The sequence below is a fragment of the Procambarus clarkii genome, chromosome 23 (genome assembly GCF_040958095.1).
Source record: "Procambarus clarkii isolate CNS0578487 chromosome 23, FALCON_Pclarkii_2.0, whole genome shotgun sequence".
Lineage (NCBI taxonomy): Eukaryota > Metazoa > Arthropoda > Malacostraca > Decapoda > Cambaridae > Procambarus > Procambarus clarkii.
In genome coordinates this window covers 33,644,855-33,666,808 of record NC_091172.1, presented here as the reverse complement: position 1 = coordinate 33,666,808, position 21,954 = coordinate 33,644,855, and the positions used below count along the sequence as shown (strand labels likewise).

Genomic DNA, 21,954 nt, shown 5'->3' with positions numbered 1-21,954 from the left:
AGGCAGCCAGTAAAACAGCTTTTATGTGTACTGAATGTCTCAGGTGTGTACATTCCAGTCCTCCAAAGGTACAATTGATGGCACAATCTTATTGTCATAATAAATAACACTTAACACATCATCAAAATATACACCACACATAAGTTTCCATTTATATTATAAAGGGGCTCATGTAATTACATGACACCTAAGACACTTCTTCACTGAATATTAAATTGTAAATTATGAATTATTTCATAACATTACATTGTATCATAACAGTTGGTGTATTAAGGTGAGCACACGGTTATCACAGACAGGTCTTGATGATGTGTAGGGACAGGCAGACTCAGCAGGCTTAGAGTGCCACCTACCATACTCTCCACAGCAGGCCCAGAGTGACACCTACCATACTCTCCACAGCAGGCCAAGAGTGCCACCTTCCATACTCTTCACAGCAGGCCCAGAGTGCCACCTACCATACTCTCCACAGCAGACCCAGAGTAACACCTACCATACTCTCCACAGCAGGCCCAGAGTGCCACCTACCGTACTCTTCACAGCAGACCCAGAGTGACACCTACCATACTCTTCACAACAGGCCCAGAGTGCCACCTGCCATACTCTTCACAGCAGACTCAGTGCCACCATACTCGTCACAGCAGGCCCAGAGTGCCACCTATCATACTCTTCATAACAAGCCCAGAGTGCCATCAAACATACTCTTCAAAGGAACTCCATAGTGATATCTACCATACTCTTATTGTCATAAGAGCAGTACAACATTCTTCACAGAATGGAAGAACCCATAGTGATATCTACCATACTCTTCACAGCATGCCCAGAGTGCTACCATTTTGATCACAGGAGGCCAAGAGTGTTATATACTATACTCTTCACAGGAGGCCAAGAGTGCCACCTACCATACTCTTTACAGGAAACCCAGAGTGCTATTTAACATATCTTCACAGGAGGTTTAGAGTGCTACCTTCTATAATCTGATCATGAAGTACCGAGTACCATCTACTATAACTTTCAATAGAGGCCCAGAGTGCCATCTACTATCATCTTCACAGGAAGACTAGAGTGCAACCTACTATAATCTTCACAAGAGGCCCCAGTGCCATTTACAGTACCATAATCTCTCATGAGACTGAAGGTGCCACCGAACACAATATTCACAAGAGGCCCAGGTTACTATCTACCATAATCTTTTCAGGAGGCCTAGAGTGCCACCTGCCATAATCATTATAGGAGGCCCAGAGTGCCACCTATTATAATTTTTACAGGAAGCCTAGTGCCACCTACTGTAACCTTCATGGAGGGGGGGGGCAGAGTGCCATATACCATAATCTTTACAGGGGGCCCAGAGTGCCACCTACCACAATGTTCACATGATGATGTGCCGTTTGTTACAGTCACAGTTAACTTTGCCTTCAACATAACTACAGTCTATGTTACCAACCACTCGGTGTGCCATGTTATAATGTGATCATGGGTGATAAACAGCCACAATCACTTTTAAAAACTATTATCTCTCAGTACTATATAATTATCTTCTAAACTCATGTTTATTAAACCGTATTTTAATTACTGTACTTTGCTTCGAATACTATTGTGCTAATTGCATGCTCTTCAATCACTCGCTCACAAGTTTCTATGCTGTTCACACTAAAGTACACATATATACTTCATGAATGCATTAAGATCTACAAGCCACTTTGCACTCCCTCAAATAATAGCATGTGTAAATGTGAGCCTCATCATTGTGCTAAATAACACATTCCATCTAATGTGTATTAGTGACTGCACTGTAAATTAGAAGCCTCTGCTACACTCATAAACATGCTTGCACTTTGAAACTATCCTGAAAATTACATCCAGCTTTCTTTCCCTTAAATGATATGTTGACATAAAGTATGCTATACTTAAGCAAGCAAGAATGCAGGTCACTAGTATATGTTCATGCTGGAGTGATATGCTACCATGTCCATTTTCTATATCTACAATAGTACAGTATATACTGCATGCAATTACCCTTCATGTGATTAGCATACATTAGGTGAATGTAATACTTATACACAATACACACCAAGAATTTTGTGGTTGATGCATAAGTTATTTTGTGCTTTCACTGCCTAATCAAAAATAAATTCTTATATAGAGATAAACCAACAAGGTTATAGTGTAGTGTCAGGCCACTGTTCATGACCACTATGAATATCAATAAAAACATTAATAACATTTTTGATTAAATAATTGTTGCAATATCTTATCCAATATTTGAAGACTATTCACACAAATTCATGACAATGTATAATTAGTCACAAAGAAACTTTACAAATGAGCGGACCATATAGTACTGTACATACAAAATATTTATCTAAAATCAAATGAATGTTATAGAAGAATAAGCATGGCAAAAATATAATCAAGGCCATGCATATAACATGAAGGGTTGAAATGAAAAAAGTTAAACCTTGATATGTATGAGCAGAAAGGTAAATCTTCAAAATGAGAGAACTTACATATAACAGACATAGTGGTGGGATGGGGGGATAAAGAGAGGAAATGCGTGTGCTTTGTTTCCGTTTTCATTGTTTGACCGAAGAAAGTCCTAAAACCAATAATAAAGATATATCTGTGCTAGAATTATTTTCAAAATACTTTGCTGTAAGATTCTCTGAAGTTACTGTAATTACTGTATGGGGTACATAAAAATCAGCTCATTAATTAGAGCATATTGTACAATATTCTGAACAGTGATAATTATAACCAGTTTTAGTATTTTAATCATTACACTAAGTGTTAAAACTATTTCAACACAGGTTTAGAGGTGGTGGGTTTTAGTGATGTGATGAGGTTTAATCTCAAGAGCCGAGCAAGGGAACTGAAGCAATTCATTGCTGTGCCCTTTAACAATTTTATCCTTTTTATTATTAAAGAGTAATTTCAATATGGCCTTGTTAGTGTTCTAATCCAACTTTATTAGGTAACGTAACAGTTAGAGTTTTAGTTTTAAAGATTTATCTTTTTACTGAACAGTATAGTACATGCTGAACACTTTCCAATCTGTAAAGGTATCTTAAAGCTAACTGCAACTTAAATTTTTTATTTGTAGGAAAAAATATTTATCTTTTCCAAAGTCATCATTTATATAGTCTGCCAGACAATAATCTTATTGATTTATTACTGAACTCTTAAAGAGTTTGACACATACTCTTGCATTCTTTGTTTATTTACATTCTTACCTTATTCACTTGATATAAACATTAACTCAATAATCATTTGAACTGATAAAACAGGAGTAGCCAAAATGCTTTTGGCCATTTATGCTTATATATTTTGGAAAATTATATTATAACTCGATATATCTTGGTTGGTAACAATAAGGGCTCCTGAGTATATCTGTTAATATTGCAAGGTCAACTGGAAAGATACAATTTACCTTTGCTTGTAATAATGCTACAAAAGAAATACCAAATTTTAAATTGTTCAACAAAGCACAAGGAAGTAGGTCAGATTTATGGGGCTTTTGTGTAATTTATTGCCTATACTGTAATGTCCAAGCTTACTGAAAATTTAGCTCGGCTTAGAGACAACTTCACAGACATTGATGCAAATATAAATAACTTTATTTATACTGAATTTAATTTATTAGATTATATCAAAGAAGCAGTTACACTAGTTAAATCACTGCAGGAGCATAAACCGTTTACCAAAAGAACAACTAAAGTACAGTACGAATAGAATATGCTCGATTATTCTTAATTTTGAATGTAAATGTTTTCAAGAATAAACAAAAAAATATGCAAGTCAAAATTCTATTCAGGTATATACACCTTCCTTAAAAATCTGATTTATTAACAATTAAAATTAAAATTATTTAGATATATAAAATGCAGTCATGTACACAATGGACTTACGGCTTTCCAATGAAATTGCCGCATTTAAAATAAATATTGGGGAATAGTCATTCGAATCTACATACTGTACTCTAAATGCAAGGAAGCCCTGAAGACCTGTTAAGCCAGTGGTTTCCAACGTGTTTTTTCTAGAAGCTACCCTATGCAGTCTACAATTTCAAATGATTCCCATATTCCCCTTATATAATTTATGCATCAACAAAATAATTTTACTCTAATGATAACCATAGTCCTTGGACTTTGTGTAGTATCTCTTGGGTGTAAGAATTTGATATTTCTATTGTTTAATTATTGTTTAATATGCATAATTTTGTGGCACTCCTAGATGGTGTTTAAATCCCGCAGGTTGGGAATCACTGCCTTAAGCAGTTAATATCACACTATTGACTATGAGATGCCAAAGAGGTAAAGAACCAGCACTTGGGTAAGTCATCTAGGTAGGAGTTTAAACCTTCTTACAATAGTTTCAGAAAGAATCACTGAATGTGACCCAATATCAGAAGAACTGGGTTTATGGTGGTGATAATCTGAATTATTACACTTGGATAAGAGGCAGTGGCAGTAGTTTAGAGTTGAGACTGTATAATGATCAACTGGCACTAGTTGTACAGTGGTTATACTAATACCTAAAGCTGAAAGAAGACAGGTGATTATCAAAAGAATGAAAGAAGACAAATGAGAGAGAAAAAGGAGAAGAATTAGGGTCCTAGTAGTACAGTCGGGTTAGTTCTCAAATGCACAATCGAGAATTCCAGGTTTGGATCCTGAGTGGGACAGAAATGGTTGTGCACATTTGCTTTCACCTAATGGTCCTGTTCACCTAGCAGGTACTCAGGAGTTAGTCAGCTTGTTGTGGGGTTGCATCCTGGGTGGGGTCAGTTATTCGACCTGGGAAGGGGGGGGGACTTTGATATAAGCTTAATGTGTATGAATACACTAGCTTCCTATCCCCCGATACAATTAATTATTATTAATTATTATAAGACTGAAGATAGGAGAAACAGGAAGAGATGAGTTATAACTTTCTTCATTAGCCTGTCTAATATTAAATGCTGCATATCAAGGTAGCTGGACTGTCTATAAAATAAATATTACTCAGTATTGTACAGCATTATTGGAGGGTAGTACAGTATTGATGACAGGTTCTTATGAAGTAACTAAACTAAAATTCTGCAAATATGTCTATTGGAAGTGTAATGGGTTACATGCTTTTATTTTTAATGAAACACATTTTAAAGATAAAGTAGTTTCTGAAAATTAAAAATACTAAATGTAAACTTGTCAGTTAGCACAAAGCCTTTAAATAATAATTCATGCAACACCATTTACAGGCAAGTAAATGAGTTTTTATGAGGAAGAATAAGTTCTACCATAATTTGCTGGCACACAAGAGTGCACAAAAAATTCTTGCAGAAAAGTACAAATGTTCAGAACCCGTATGTGTGTTTTGTACCACCGAGGGTAAACAAATGTGTTACTTTTGTAACATCTTTGCAATTCTTATCATAGCTACAAAAAATAACTTTTAAACAATATTTTGTGTAACAACTGCTCTTTCATTTAACTGTTCATTTAAATACATTCCCATTTATAAAGTATTTAGCACACTGTTATGAATAAAAGTGTGCATAGGATAAAAATGTAGCTGTACATACAGTACTGCAGATTTTTATAGACAAAATAGACAACATAGACCCATGTTAGAAATTTGCTGGTACTGTATGTACAGACAACCATTAATTTGTGCAGAATTGAGGAACATGGATTCAGTTGTATAAGAATAAGCACTTTTATAACAAGTGTCAAAGTGTGCTACAGTGCACTTCAATCTTACAGGTATTTAATGCTGATAATTATTGGATGATCCAAGGGTTTACCATGACATTGACAGTGTGTCAGCCTTCTATGCACTCCATATTTTTAGTGTTTTATGAATTTGTTGGATTATATTCAAACATCATTGCACATACAAAGCATTCTTAAACATTATTATGTATTATTTATAGCTGAAAGTTTCAGGATCATTGAGTAAAGTATGGAATAAGCTAAACTTTTAGAGGTTTCCTGAACAAACTTTATATGCCCTGTACAACATACATTTTATTCAATTGGCCATTTTTTTTTAATCAGGTTGTACAATTCAACTAATTTTTTTTTTAATTATGCACCTCATACCCATCCCATGGGCAGTGGTGGCCAGGAATGTAATTCTCACACAAATTAAGGGTTGCACGAATTTAAAATGTACAGAAAAATTTATATAAAAATTATACAGTATCACAACAGGCAAAATACACTTAAACAACACTAAATCAAAAGCAAATAGCAGCATTAAAATTAAGTTAGCTTTGGTTAGATATGTAAATGGAGTCAACGTATAAAATGTCAAAAGCTAATTCAGCATCAGATTACATAGTTTTTTATTTGTTAATCTATACAGTTTTTAACATTACTGTATTTATAAAATGATATTTGACATTATTTTATCCTTCAATATTGCTGAATAACTCTTCTTCCTTATTTTAGGAATCACATCTACATGAATGATAATATCCTTTAGAATTTAGAATTTATCCTTTAGAATTTTAAAATGTTTCAGAACATACATTTCACCTATTATAACAATGAAGGTGTCTATTTCAAATGAATTGGTATCTATTCTTGTGCATCCTTTTGTTTTAGAAGATTTCAGTCTATATTGTACATTACTTTGTAGTTTGTAAATCTCTCATTAGCTTTTAATTGATCCTTGACTCCTTTTGCAAAAATAATCAGAGCTCCATTGGAAGCTATGTTCTGTGTCTGCAATGTATACATACATAACACTAGTGTCTCAGTGCATCAGGTGTTACTGAATTGATTGATTGATTGCAAGGTAACTGTATAACTGTTGTCACTAAAGGGGTTTTAAAGTGATTAGTAGTAGTGTACAACTTGCTGGCCAGGTATTATTGGTTTATTAATATTGAGCAATGTTTTTGCCATTAATTTCCAAGATAGTATATATACAGTACAGTATATATAATTTTAATTTAATTTCTTATTTAATGAATATGAAAATAAGATAGTAATGGTATTTAAAATTATATTCAACCAATTATGATGTTATCAACTACAATGTTTAGAAGGCAATATTTTCTTAAATTTCTGCTATCATACAGTACCATGGAATGTTTTGACAAACAATGTTAAGCTACAAGTTTGAATAATCATATTCAAAGAGCCTGAAATCATGCTTGTAAAGCTCATAGAGCTTCCTGCTAAGCTGTGGTGTTAGGGAAGCCATATGCTCGGCCACTAAGGCTGCTGTACGTGATGCCACTACAGGAGGGAAGTGCAAATCATGAGGAGCATGAATCTTCCTTAGGATGTACTCAGAATCTTCCTCCAATGTTTCATATTTCCCAATTATGTTATATTTGATAGTACAGGGGTGACACAGGTCAACATACGGTGCCCAGTGTTCATTGAGGGTCTCAAAGTTATCCTGTCTTGTACCAGTATCTGTTAAATAGGAGACAAATTCTGCAAATGTCACACCATGTCCATTTTTTGTTATATTCAAGGTGCTTGCTCCCTTACGATATTTCTTCATGATCATCATACCATACCTTCTTTTAAAATCTGCAGCAGAGGTGGAGTTTATAACCAATTTATTTCTATACGCAGACACTAATCTCTCCATTGGATGCCGTACAATGAGAAATTTTGTGTATGTTCTCAGCTTATAGTTCAGCAGTGAAGACTGTAAACAGAATAATATATTAAAATCAGATTATAAAAGGGCACACAAATTATTTTGACTGCTACATTTTCTCCATGTCTCGTGTGGAAACATTTCTAAAACAGCCAAATTATACTCATAATAAGTTATGAATCTTGTACAGATTTTTAAAATACTTTTCTCTTCATCATCACATTTTAAAACTACTGTATACTGTATTTGTTTTCATATCTGAGTCATCCCTTCACCTTCTAGTGTGTGTGGTCTGGTCAACATTCGAGTCAATTTTCCTCCACATAAGACCTTACATGTAGGACATATGAATGCATATTACAACTATCTTATCAGCAACACAACCATATACAGCAGCAAACTGATGAAAAATATGACCTAAGAGTTTCATTTCACCATTCGTTGAAGATGCACAACAAGTCAGAGCTGCATTAAAAACCTAGTGAAACCCTAGGAATAATCGAATGCACCTTTCGCTTTCATAAGGATATATCTGTTTTGTTAAGATAATAGTACAGTAATTCCATTTCCTTTGGGGTAAAAAAAAAAGTAAAAATATTAAATATTTTTAACCCTTAAACAGCACAAATCATACATATATTATTTGAGTAACTATCACAAAACGATTAAAGTATAAATTGTGTTGAGAAAAAAAGAAAATAATGAAAAAAGGGGGTGGGGGAAACATGGCAGAAAAAGCAAAAATACAATTTGGTCAACAAACAGCATTGTTTAAAATCGTAAACATGGGTTGACATTTAGGGGTGAGGTAGGTTACATTGAGTTAATTAGGCAGTACTTAGTTTTTATCTTAAACTGGTTGGGAGAGATACAGTCTTTAACATAATTTGGAAGGTCATTCCACATTCGAGGTCCCTTGATTTGTAAAGCATTTCTAGTTTCACTAAGTCGTACTCTTGGAACATCAAATAGGTATTTGTTTCTGGTGTGGTGCTCATGGGATATGTTATAACCTTCTAGGAAGCTTTTAACGTCAGGATTGACATTACAGTTCAGTGTTTTATATATATATAAAATACACATGAGAGGATGTGCAGTGACTTAATATCTAACATATTCAGAGATTTGAGTAAGGGTACCGAGTGATGTCTGGGGCCAGAGTTAGATGTTGTACTAATACCAGCTTTGTGTTGAGTAATTAGAAGACGTAAATGATTTTGGGTAGTAGAACCCCAAGCACAAATTCCATAGTTGAGATAAGGATAGATGAGAGAGTAATACAGTGTCTCCAGGGCAGGGCAAGGTACATAATATCTGATCTTAGAAAGAATGCCAACAGTTTTTTAAACTTTTTTTGATATATTTAGAATGTGTTCCTGGAAATTCAGCTTGTGGTCAATGAGAACGCCAAGGAATTTGCCATCTACTTTGTTACAAATTTGGGTATTGTTAATCCTGAGATTTATTTGATTTGAGGTTTTGTTGCCAAACAAAATCTAGAAAGTTTTGTCAATATTGAGGGTGAGTTTGTTGGCAGTTAGCCAGTGATGGACTTTATTTAGCTCAGTATTCACTGTGACATTTAGAGCAAGGAGGTCAGGACTGGAGTAAATGAAGGTTGTGTCGTCAGCAAATAGAATTGGTTTGAGATGTTGGGAGGCATTTGGAAGGTCATTAATGTAGATGAGAAAGAGGAGAGGGCCAAGTATGCTGCTCTGGGGAACACCAATGTTGCTGGGTAGGGTGGGAGAAATTGAATTATTCACAGAAACATATTGGAGCCTGTCAGTAAAGTAAGATTTGAGGTACTGCAGGGAGTGACCTCTGACTCCATAATGTTGTAATTGAATAAATACATAGAATGCTTCCAACCACACCGGCGTTTCTATAGGCCATTGCTCCCCTTGCCTCTCTGAGGATGCCCGGTTCTGGCCGTTGTCCCCGGTAGGCCTAAGAACTCCATACACATGACTGATGTCAAAGTCTGACATTAGCATATTAGCTTGGGATAGCTCCAGGGAGCCTCCAGGACTCACCCAGAAAATGGCGTTTAATTACATTCAACACTTTTTTTTTTTGTTAGACCTACAGTTGTGAATGGCTCTATAACCAGCTAAGTTGAAAAGTTGGGTATGATCTTTACTTAGCCAGGTTTCTGTTAAAATAGTGAACGATAGTTCAGTTCCTTAGCGCTGAGAGTAGTGCATTTGTATCATCAAAATGTTTACCAAGTGATCTGACATTTTGGTTAAAAACTGATAAGCAAATGTTATTTCGGAGTTTGTTTTTTTGCCTGGTGTGCTGTGTAATACCAGCAGTGGTGATGATCAGCGTGTTGGGTATTGTATATTTTAAATAGTAGATTTTGTTCAGGATCAATATCAGCTTGCATTTGGAAGCAATGGAGTCAAGGTACAATAAGGAAAGCAAGTTCAGAGCAGTAAAATACTAAATCTGCTAAACATATAAAATAATTATGGGTAAACAGAGAGAAAAAAGAGAATATATATATATATATATATATATATATATATATATATATATAATGTCGTACCTAGTAGCCAGAACGCACTTCTCAGCCTACTATGCAAGGCCCGATTTGCGTAATAAGCCAAGTTTTCATGAATTAATTGTTTTTCGACAACCTAACCTACCTAACCTAACCTAACCTAACTTTTTCGGCTACCTAACCTAACCTAACCTATAAAGATAGGTTAGGTTAGGTTAGGTAGGGTTGGTTAGGTTCGGTCATATATCTATCTTAATTTTAACTCCAATAAAAAAAAATTGACCTCATACATAATGAAATTGGTAGCTTTATCATTTCATAAGAAAAGAATTAGAGAAAATATATTAATTCAGGAAAACATGGCTTATTAGGCAAATCAGGCCTTGCATAGTAGGCCAAAAAGTGCGTTCTGGCTACTAGGTACGACATATATATATATATATATATATATATATATATATATATATATATATATATATATATATATATATATATATATATATATATATATATATATATATATATAATATGTCGTACCTAATAGCCAGAACGCACTTCTCAGCCTACTATGCAAGGCCCGATTTGCTTAATAAGCCAAGTTTTCATGAATTAATGTTTTTTCGACTACCTAACCTACCTAACCTAACCTAACTTTTTTGGCTACCAAACCTAACCTAACCTATAAAGATAGGTTAGGTTAGGTTAGGTAGGGTTGGTTAGGTTCGGTCATATATCTACGTTAATTTTAACTCCAACCAAAAAAAATTTACCTCATATATAATGAAATGGGTAGCTTTATCATTTCATAAGAAAAAAATTAGAGAAAATATATTAATTCAGGAAAACTTGGCTTATTAGGCAAATCGGGCCTTGCATAGTAGGCTGAGAAGTGCGTTCTGGCTACTAGGTACGACATATATATATATAACAGAAACAAATAATATAAAATGAAGATCACTGAAATGAGACAGTAATAGCTAATAACAATTGATAATCTATAAAATAATAGCTTACTTTAATAATATAATTACACTATAGTTAATTATTAAAGTTACACTAAAACAAAAATGAGGTAGATTACTTAGAGATACACTGAATGATAAAGTTTATACTAGAGGACACAGGCAAGGCCAGTGTACAATGGAACAAGGATGTATATGGAGTACAGTATATATAAAATAGAGTAATAAAAAACAAGAAAAAAGGACAATAACATGATAATTAAAAAAAAAACTTTTGAAAGGAAAAGCAGAGCTATATTACACTTTGGTAGTTAGATGAGACTATAATTTATATTTCTGGTTATTCGGTTGATATCCCACAGTCATCAAGGAAAGAATTGAGGTGTGTCTCAGTGGGTATTACATAAGTTTTTCCAGTGTCAGTGTTCCTACCTATAATTTTACCATCTCACACAAAAAATAGTTAATAGAATTTATTTATTTATTTAATAGAATCATGCATTAACTCAAAGATTCCAAATTAAACACTGTATTGTATATGCTTTTACGAATAAATCAGGCCCTTAATCAATACAGATTATATCTTGATCATATACTCAGTATGTAGAATCCACGAATATATTTTGTTTATTCACACACATTAAATTGACATTTTGTATACCTTCATGCGTGACCCTGATAGCCTCGTTAGCACACCCTCTTCATGGGGAATGCTGGAACTGATGTTGAGAGGGTTGGTTTCGTTCGTCCGTCCAGACAAGATCATCATCATTCGCTTCCAGTTCGTGCATGCCACCTAAAGTAGACCTAATGGTATAGTTCAAATCTACAGTACTGATATAAATGTTTCAGTTAATGTATGTAACTTACTCTAAAACCTATAACAGTCATGTGGGTAAATTATCTCATAATATGTTTCCATGGCTTTACAAGAATGTAAGAACTCTTGTATATATAAAATATAGAAATATTTGAATTGTGTATATAATAACTTAAATATTTATATTTAACCACAGCCCCACCCTAACACCGGAGTGCATCCGCACGTATGACTAACCACCCTGTGAGATGGGAATAATAGTTGAACCTAAAGCTAGTTCTTGATCTACACTGTGTAATATCTCATATAGAATACGGTAGCAGCACATTGCTGTGTATACCTAATTTTGCTAATAAAATAAATCTACACTTCAGCCAAATGTTGGAGTAAGACATATTAAACCACTAACACTCACCACCTACCAATGGAAAATAGTCACTGCTTGCTTGAAAGCAGTGGAGTTTCTGGGGGAAGAAAACATATGAATAACGCTTTGTGGCATGCGCCCAGCAACGGGGGCGCATGAGCGGGAGAGGTCACGACCCTTACGGGCTATTCATGCCTGTGCCATCTCTTGGATGGCTTAATCTTTATCAGTCAATCAGGTCACGACCTCTGTTCAACTCCAGCCACTGCCCGCTTGACCGGGCATAAGCGCCGCCGCTGACTCGCCACCCATGTCAACTAGGACACCAAGCACCGACGAGGTTTTCGACGGAATAGGACAGTGTTTAACAGCTCAACATGGCTCCAACTATGGCTACCACGGCCCCGGACCTCTGCCTGTCCGATATCGTCGACGCGGGCCCATCGACCTCTAAGTGTGACCCGGCCGGAACCTCCTGCCATGCACCAGATGCCCTAAGGTACAGTTGTTTCCACACTCCTAGTGGGGTTTTCTTTTGTTCCCTACCCATAGGCCCGCCCATAGTGCTTTCCGGCATGTGCCCAGTGCCCGTGTTCCCCTAGGGTGCGTGTCCATGCCAGATACGTGCTGCCCTAGCTAGCACCCCGTTGCCCACGTGGGCCCTGTGGGGTTTCCCAGGCCCCAGGCGGGGCCCCTCTGCTTCTCTATGCCCTGAGTTGGACCCCTATGCCCCACGCCAGCCACGCTGCTTCCTCGGCCACGTGCCGCCCCAGCTTCCTCTTTCCCCGGAATAGCTGCCCACATTTGGCCAAACCTCGGGCTCTTTTCCAGACCTTTCGGGCTCTACTCCTGGCCTACGGGCTCTCTTCTCGGCCTACGGGCTCTTTCCCGACCTTTTGCGCTCTATTCTCGGACTATGGGATCTCCTCCCGACCTCTGGACCCTCCGTGCAGCCTGCGGTCCTTCTTTTCATGGCCCACAGGCTCTATTTATGGCCTACGGGCTCTACCTTCGGCCTACGAGCTCCTTACATGGCCTCCGGGCTCTTGTAACGACCCTGGGTACCTTTCTTCTCTCAAGAGGAGACTTTGGGAGAGATGACACATGGACACATTCCATCCAGGGACACATTCTAAATATATAAAAAAAAGTTTCAATAGCTGTTGGCATTCTTTTACGATCAGATATTATGTACCTCGCCCTGCCCTGGTGATGCTCCATTACTCCCTCATCTATCCTTATCTCAACTATGGTATTTGTGCTTGAGGTTCTACTACCCAAAATCATTTACGTCCTCTAATTACTCAACACAAAGCTGCTATTAGGACAATATCCAACTCTGGCCCTAGACATCACTCAGTACCCCTACTCAATTCTCTGAATATGTTAGACATTAAGTCACTGCCATCCTCTCATGTGTATTATATATATATATATATATATATATATATATATATATATATATATATATATATATATATATACATATATATATATATATATATATATATATATATATATATATATATATATATATATATATATATATATATATATATACATATATATATATATATATATATATATATATATATATATATATATATATATATATATATATATATATATATATATATATATATATATATATATATATATATGTCGTACCTAGTAGCCAGAACTCACTTTTTGGCCTACTATGCATGGCCCGATTTGCCTAATAGGACAAGTTTTCCTGAATTAATATATTTTTTCTAATTTTTTTCTTATGAAATGATAAAGCTACCCATTTTATTATGTATGAGGTCAATTTTTTTTTATTGGAGTTAAAATTAACATAGATATATGACCGAACCTAACCAACCCAACCTAACCTAACCTAACCTATCTTTATAGGTTAGGTTTGGTTAGGTAGCCGAAAAAGTTAGGTTAGGTTAGGTTAGGTAGGTTAGGTAGTCGAAAAACAATTAACTCATGAAAACTTGGCTTATTAGGCAAATCGGGCCTTGCATAGTAGGCTGAGAAGTGCGTTCTGGCTACTAGGTACGACATATATATATATATATATATGTATATATATATATGTATATATGTCGTACCTAGTAGCCAGAACGCACTTCTCAGCCTACTATGCAAGGCCCGATTTGCCTAATAAGCCAAGTTTTCCTGAATTAATATATTTTCGCTATTTTTTTTCTTATGAAATGATAAAGCAACTCATTTCATTATGTATGAGGTAAATTTTTTTTAATTGGGGTTAAAATTAACGTAGATATATAACCGAACCTAACCAACCCTACCTAACCTAACCTAACCTATCTTTATGGGTTAGGTTAGGTTAGGTACCCGAAAAAGTTAGGTTAGGTTAGGTTAGGTAGGTTAGGTAGTCCAAAAAACAATTAATTCATGAAAACTTGGCTTATTAGGCAAATCGGGCCCTGCATAGTAGGCTGAGAAGTGCGTTCTGGCTACTAGGTACGACATATATATATATATATATTATAATAATAATAATATATATAAAACGCTGAACTGTAATGTCAATCCTGATCATTAAAGCTTCACTGAAGGTTGTAACAGGACCCATGAGCACCACACCAGAAACAAATACCTTTTTGATTTTCCAAGAGTGCGACTTAATCAAACTTAATCAAATCAATCAGACTTAATCAAACTAGAAATGCTCTACAAATCAAGGGACCCAGATTGTGGAATGACCTTCCCAACCATGTTAAAGACTGTACCTCTCTCAACCAGTTTAAGATAAAAACTAAGCACTACCTAATTAACTCCCTGTAACCTACCTTACCCCTTTATTGTCAACCCATGTCTGCTACTTTTAAACTATGCTGTTTGTCAACCAAATTGTATTTTTTGCTGTTTTTCTGCCATGTTCCCCCCTTTTTTTAATTTTTTAATATTTTCTCAACACATTTTATACTTTAATCTCAATTAGTATTAAGTTTTAGTCTTTAGTGTTTTTCCTGCCCGAAACGCTTTGCGTAATAGTGGCTTTAGGCATTGTATGTACTAGCTCTGTCTATAAATTCATCAATATTTGTATCACACCTTGTATGTATGTACTTTACTTGAATAAACATTTTAATAAAAAAAAAAGACAAAGATTTATGGTAAAGTGGGACGTGAAAATGATATTGAGGCCTTACAGAAAGATCTACATGAACTTCATATACAGTGACCATTATGTACAGTGGTGTTTCGATTTGGGCTTGACTAAACTGAAAGTCTGTAGCTGTATTCCATATATTAAACTCGACCTATTTCAGTATTTAAAGAAGTATTCATACTTAAATAAACTTAAAAATTGTGTTTGGGGGTTATCTGTATTTTAATACAATTACAGTATTATTTATGTGATTTTTTTATTTTTAAATTCTATAGCTTATTATACTCATTGGTGACCAAACGGATACACAATATGCGAGTGTTATTGTTGTTGGTGGGTGATCCATCACCATGCACAGTATATTAAAAGGGCTCTAGTAAAGACACAGGTGAGAACAAGTCTAGTTACCTTGGGAACATAACAGTAGATTGCTCTGTGTCTGTCATCCAGTATCAAGTTGTACAGGTATTTGCGGAAATTCAACAGCTTTGTGAAAGACTTGACCTTTGCATTCTTGACATGGAAACACGCGAAGTGCAGAGCTGCTCGTCTGCTGCCCTGGACCTCCTCCCAGTCAGCCCACCAGAAGTCCTCGGGGTCCTCTATTGGTGTGTCACTCACCACGGGGAAGTTGAGGCCACACCGAGCACAGGAACCCACCGTGGGGGGAGAGCGTGATGCGTACTCTGTTAAGGAACTTATCACCTCAATGGCTTTATTTCAATATATGCAACATTATTTTGCCTGTGAAAATATTCTTATAACTAAAATACATATGTAAAGCAAGCAAGTTATATGTACTATACATACTGATTAGAATAATAATAACATGCTGGTCGAGTGATTTGTAATTTCTAAACATTATCAGCTGTATTAATGCTTCAGAGGATGCACAATGTTTTGATTGATAGTATGTCCTTCAAGCTGTGGTAGATGATGACCAGTTGCCTCACGTTACTATCACAAGCTGTTTCTACATCCCTTTTCAGTGCTTCTATTTTAGGGTCGATGGAATTTAAATTGTACGAAGAAAACATTTGGTAACACAAAGAAATCTCAATGGCCGTCGAGGCCACTTGATAGATGATGACCTTCAGGTAAATTTTTTTAAGGATCGACAAAGCCGCTTATATGACACTAGACAACCAAAGTGATGCTGTAGTACATACTATACCGAACGCTGGAGGAGCATGGACTGAAAGTCCTACGCTCCCCTCCCAAAGAACACGATAACCTAACCTGAAGACATTACCTTGGGGGATCCTTTATTTTTTATTGTTGCCACCGGAGGCGGCTAATTTATTGTGTACCTCATACTCATCCTGTGAGCGGTAGCACAAAAAGACTTACAGAGGGCACAAAAGGTCCTATTAAGCCTTGTTCGGTGGAGTCTTTGGAAGGATCCTCATCCCCAGTCCGTTCGGTCATCATATAGACTTCGTCAAACAATGTTCCATTGTGGACACATTTAATGTAAATTATTAGGCTAAATTCAGAAATGTAAATCCATGTGACCCATTTCATGTTAATATGTATTTGCTACAAATGTTAAAACCTTAATTTTCCATTTTATTTTCTAATATTTCAAACATACCTATGTCATCTTTTGTAATTAGACTAAGTAATTTTTAATTATTTATTTTAACAATTTTTAAATATAATTGTAACAATTTGAAAAAATCTTTCCTTCAAAGGAGCCTATGTTATTCCTGTTTATATTTATTACTTTGGATTATTTTGTATACTTTTTGCATTGGTACATAGATGACCCAAAGCCATCATCTGTTCTAAATTATGTAACCTTCAATACAGTTAGGAACAATTCGTAAATACTAAAATAACAAAAACATGCATGCTTTGTAGTGATCTAATTTTAATGTAAGTCTTCAGTTGTAATTAAATTTGTACTTACAATCACATGCTAGTTTTCATGCGATCCAAAAAAACCAACGTTGAATGTAATGAAACGCCATTTTCTTTATGAGCCCCGGAGGCTCCCTGGAGCTTATCGGGCTAATGTATGTTATGTTTGACCAGGACATTAGCTATAGAGTTCAGACCTACCAGGGACCAGCGCCAGAACCTGGCCCCTTCAGAGAGGTTTCAGGGAGCAGTGGCCCTGGAAAACCCCATTATGTTTGGGGGTTTTCCTTATCTGCCATCGACCGGGGTCAGGCACCCAGAAAGGTAGGCATAACAAAACAAACCCCACATGGTAAAAAACTACAACAAAAAAACGAACAGAGAGGTAGAAACTCCCTATAATCTCAAGGAAACAATCAAACAATTAATTTTGCAGTCTTTGCACTTTGTAATTTTGCACTTTGCAGTCTCCGTGGTGTAGTGGTAAGACACTCGCCTGGCGTTCCGCGAGCGCTGTCATGGGTTCGTATCCTGGCCGGGGAGGATTTACTGGGCGCAATTCCTTAACTGTAGCCTCTGTTTAACGCAACAGTAAAATGTGTACTTGGATGAAAAAACGATTCTTCGCGGCAGGGGATCGTATTCCAGGGACCTGCCCGAAACGCTACGCGTACTAGTGGCTGTACAAGAATGTAGCAACTCTTGTATATATCTCTCTCTCAAAAAAAAAAAAAAAATACTGCCGCACAGGTCGTCCGCGCAGCCCTCCCCTCCCCAGGAAGGGAAGGGGAAGCCCCGGACTTCACCACGCCGGCTGCTTTCAGTTCGGAAACTAGGCTTCAACCAACGCGAAAAAACCCTGCCGACCAGATGGGACGGAGGGTAGCCAGGGAGCCTCCAGGGCTCACCCAGAAAATGGCGTTTCATTACATTCAACGCTGGTTTTCTGTGGGGGAGCTCCTACGGCTCCCTGGAACTACATACTCAAAGAGAAAGAGTTTATCTGAAAAGCTGTATAGAAAACCACGACCTAACCTAACCTTGGGAGTGTAGGAGGACAAGCATGTAAATAACATCTATTGCTTCTTAATTACAATTTGTACTTAACCTATAGCTATATTGATATTACAATTTTATAAAACTAATAAAACAAAACTAAAGTCTTTCAATAAATTATGAAGTAACTCAGGATATTTTCAAATTTTGTATAAAATCTCTATTGTTAAATAAACTGAAAAAGAAGCTCTTTATATTTAAAACTTGTGTATATAGATTTGAACACGAAAACTTCAACCTAAAAATTTTGAGTGTATTAACAGCATATAAGGAGAATATATGGGGAGGTAAATATAACAGCACAGTAAGTGTAGTTATGTACTATGCAGACAGTCAAGAATGTACTTATTACATTTAGTATTAAAACGTACTGTCTATTTGGAGGAAGGGTTGGTATAATAAGCATGCTCTAGTGGTTAGCAAGAATATAGCTTCCACGGAAAAAAAAAGATTAAGAAGAAAATAACTCTAGTAATCATGTTGGCATGTTGGAGTTTACCTGGAGGGTGGGAGATGTGCGAACGAGGTAGTGATCTTACCTGTTGGTAATGGGTGGAGGTGGTGGGTGGTGTCGTCGACCAGCAGGAGGTAGCATACTAGAGTGGGGATGGCCAGCACCACCAGGATCACCCTCATCGACACTTCACGCACCATCACTCTCGCCTCACGCCCTCCCACCTGTGTGTGCTCCGGTTAAACCTTTCTGCAGTGTTGAAGCTTCCTCCCTCTGCTAATGTTATCAGGGCTTTTGCTGATGTTACTTGGGCTTCTGCTGGTGTTACTTGGGCTTCTGCTGGTGTTACTTGGGCTTCTGCTGGTATTCTTTGGGCTTCTGTGGAGGAATAGGGAGGGAGTGTGTGTGTGTTTGGGGGGGGGGGGAGGAAATGTGTGAGTGTGTGATTACTTGGGCTTCTGCTTTTGTTACTTGGGCTTCTGCTGATGTCCCCTGTGGTTCTGCTGATGTCACTTGTGGTTCTGCTGATGTTACTTCTATTTCTGTGGCAACAGCTGATGTTGTTCTTGTAAATTACTCTTACTTGCGACATGAATCTGTCCACACTCCTTGTGTTGGAAATAAGCCTCACCAGGACAGGTGAGTATATAAGTGTGAAATTTGGTGGGATTGGTTGTGTTCTCGGTGACTAGGGGAACATGCAGAGTAGTAAAACCAATTAACTGAAACTGCGAAAGTAAAGCGTTGGAGACTTAGGATGTACACTACTGCAGCCAAAACAAAAGTATAATCTTGCTATAACAGAACATGCAATAACAGGTAATATAGGTAGAACATAAATAAAACAGAAATACAACAAAAACAGTGCTCTTACAGCCACCGAATGTGAACACATACAAACATAATTTATGAATGTTTACTGTAACAAAATATGTCGAAATCAACACTTAATGATAAAGTAATGGGATGTATAGAAATATTTGTTATGAATTATATATTTGCTTTTGTATACGTTGTGGAAGGACGGTTTAGTGAAGGAGCATCACATGTTAGTATTAAATCTTGGGCGGCCATGTGGGGATTATGATATGTTTGTGTTAGTTCACTCAGAATTATACTAACAGGATTGTCTGGATGTTAGTATAGTTAACAAGAGTGCAGAGACGGTGCAAAAGTTGATCAATTACGTGAATGTAAGTTTAAATATTAGGAATTGAATGCACGAGATAGTTTGGAAGACAAGACCTTTATAACTCCTGGCAGACTAAACGGAAGAAAAAGTTAAGAGTGGGGTGTGAAGAGGGAGGAGAGGGTACACACAAGTGAAGTCAACAATCATCAACTGCAGTAGGAGGTTGTGTCCCTGTGATGACGTAGACGCGGCCAGTGGTAATGGCGATTTGAAGGTAGCATCACACCGAAAACTTTCTTGCCTAGAGCTGGCTGAGGCAAATCCAAGCCTAGTGTTGACTGAGGCACATCCAAGCCTAGTGTTGACTGAGGCACATCCAAGCCTAGTGTTGACTGAGGCTCATCCAAGCCTAGTGTTGACTGAGGCACATCCAAGCCTAGTGTTGACTGAGGCACATCCAAGCCTAGTGTTGACTGAGGCACATCCAAGCCTAGTGTTGACTGAGGCACATCCAAGCCTAGTGTTGACTGAGGCACATCCAAGCCTAGTGTTGACTGAGGCACATCCAAGCCTAGTGTTGACTGAAGCACATCCAAGCCTAGTGTTGACTGAGGCACATCCAAGCCTAGTGTTGACTGAGGCACATCCAAGCCTAGTGTTGACTGAGGCACATCCAAGCCTAGTGTTGACTGAGGCACATTCAAGCCTAGTGTTGACTGAGGCACATCCAAGCCTAGCACCGACAGAAGCACCTAACTTTGTGATAGTTTGGATACTTCTCAGCCTAGTAGGCCTACTGGTTACGGCATTTTTTCTAGCACAAGCTTCTGTACTTCCTAGCTCAGCACTCAATCGGGCACTTCAAAACATTTCTTTACCTAGATTCCTTTTTATCTTTGACTTTAGGTACTTTCTACCCTTACATCGTTGGGTCTGTCACAAATTTTCTTGATTTACTTGTTCGCATCACTTCCTTTGTTAATTTGGAGCATAAACCAAGTTTAAAACTTAATATGATGACTGCTTAGCTTTAAATCAAACCTTGGTACTGGGACAGCTTCTACCACATTTTACACCAAAGGAGTTGTTATGGCTACTCAGACCCAATCATACTGAGCGTTGTAGATAGCAGTTCTTCAGTATCTTGATAAACTTTGTCTGTAAACAGAATTATGACAAAGACTGTATAGAAAGGTTTCATTTATTATATGATTATGTAGTTATTGTTTTAAATGTTCGTTGATTAATTTCACATCGCAGTAGATTATTGTTTTCTGCGGATATGCAGATATGGTGTAAGTTGTTATATAATTAAATGGCTTGTGTTCTGAACTGATATTATCATCTACACAATGACTGTAAAACACACTCACGAACCTTGCAAGTTTTGCTCTGTCAAACGGTGCTTCTCTTGGCCTTGTATTGCTCCCATCATCATTACACCCAAGTCTTTAACGAGGCTACACACTTGTTCCAACTCTCATCCGCCCTCTTGTCTTAACCTCACTGGAGAAGGTGCCCTTCTGCACATCACTGGGGTAAAGAAAGACATAACTTTTATTATAATTCAAATATATGGTTACAAAAACATGTGATTTTTTATGCGCTAGTATCCACATAAAAAAAAATGAAAAAAAGTGTTGAATCACGAAAGCCAACGATTTTTTCGTTTATATAAAGTTCAAGTCACCCCATTGCCGCAAAATGATTTTCTCATTGATATATCATGATATTGTGATTTGAAGGAGGGGCATAAGGGTGTGAACACCATTACCCGCAGGCCAGAGTGTAGGCGGGCCAATCATAAAATCCCGGTTGGGCACCAGTTCTGGTCCCCAGAACTTCCAAGTGAATTCAGAACAGTTTCGGGTTGGTTGGCTTTTGTCCTATCTTGGCTGAATGGCTTAATTTTCTCATTGATATGCAACCCATCCTCCTGTTTAGATAGTACCTATTGTGACGATCGTCAATAGTCACGAATTCATACATACTTAGCTTTTAGATAGTAATAGTATACTTTTTGTTTTGTTTAGTATACTGACTAGTAAGGAATTATTTAATA

At 36.9% G+C, this 21,954-nt stretch overlaps 1 protein-coding gene across 2 annotated transcripts; it reads right to left on the bottom strand.

Annotated features, from left to right (window-relative positions):
- Nucleotides 1-6,952: 6,952 nt before the first annotated feature.
- LOC123764004 (carbohydrate sulfotransferase 11) lies at nt 6,953-21,421 on the bottom strand. Of its 2 annotated transcripts, none has more exons than XM_045751438.2 (5): nt 21,270-21,421; nt 18,846-21,050; nt 15,796-16,073; nt 11,735-11,869; nt 6,953-7,650 (listed from the first exon to the last, which is right to left on the bottom strand). In XM_045751438.2, the coding sequence occupies exons 2-5, from the start codon at nt 18,958-18,960 to the stop codon at nt 7,099-7,101; spliced, it is 1,080 nt and encodes a 359-aa protein (XP_045607394.1). In that variant the 5' UTR covers nt 18,961-21,050; nt 21,270-21,421; the 3' UTR covers nt 6,953-7,098. The 2 variants fall into 2 exon arrangements, with proteins under 2 accessions (XP_045607394.1, XP_069186250.1); XM_069330149.1 differs by having other exon boundaries at nt 15,796-15,989.
- Between the last annotated feature and the right edge of the window lie 533 nt (nt 21,422-21,954).

Bases quoted from the DNA above. Each gene is read 5' to 3' on its own strand.
- LOC123764004 (XM_045751438.2), bottom strand. From the start codon at position 18,960: ATGGTGCGTGAAGTGTCGATGAGGGTGATCCTGGTGGTGCTGGCCATC. The intron at 16,074-18,845 runs GTAAGATCACTA...GTTCCTTAACAG, and splicing joins CCTCCACCCATTACCAACAG to AGTACGCATCACGCTCTCCC. The intron at 7,651-11,734 runs GTATACAAAATG...TTCTGTTTACAG, and splicing joins TATCAGGGTCACGCATGAAG to TCTTCACTGCTGAACTATAA.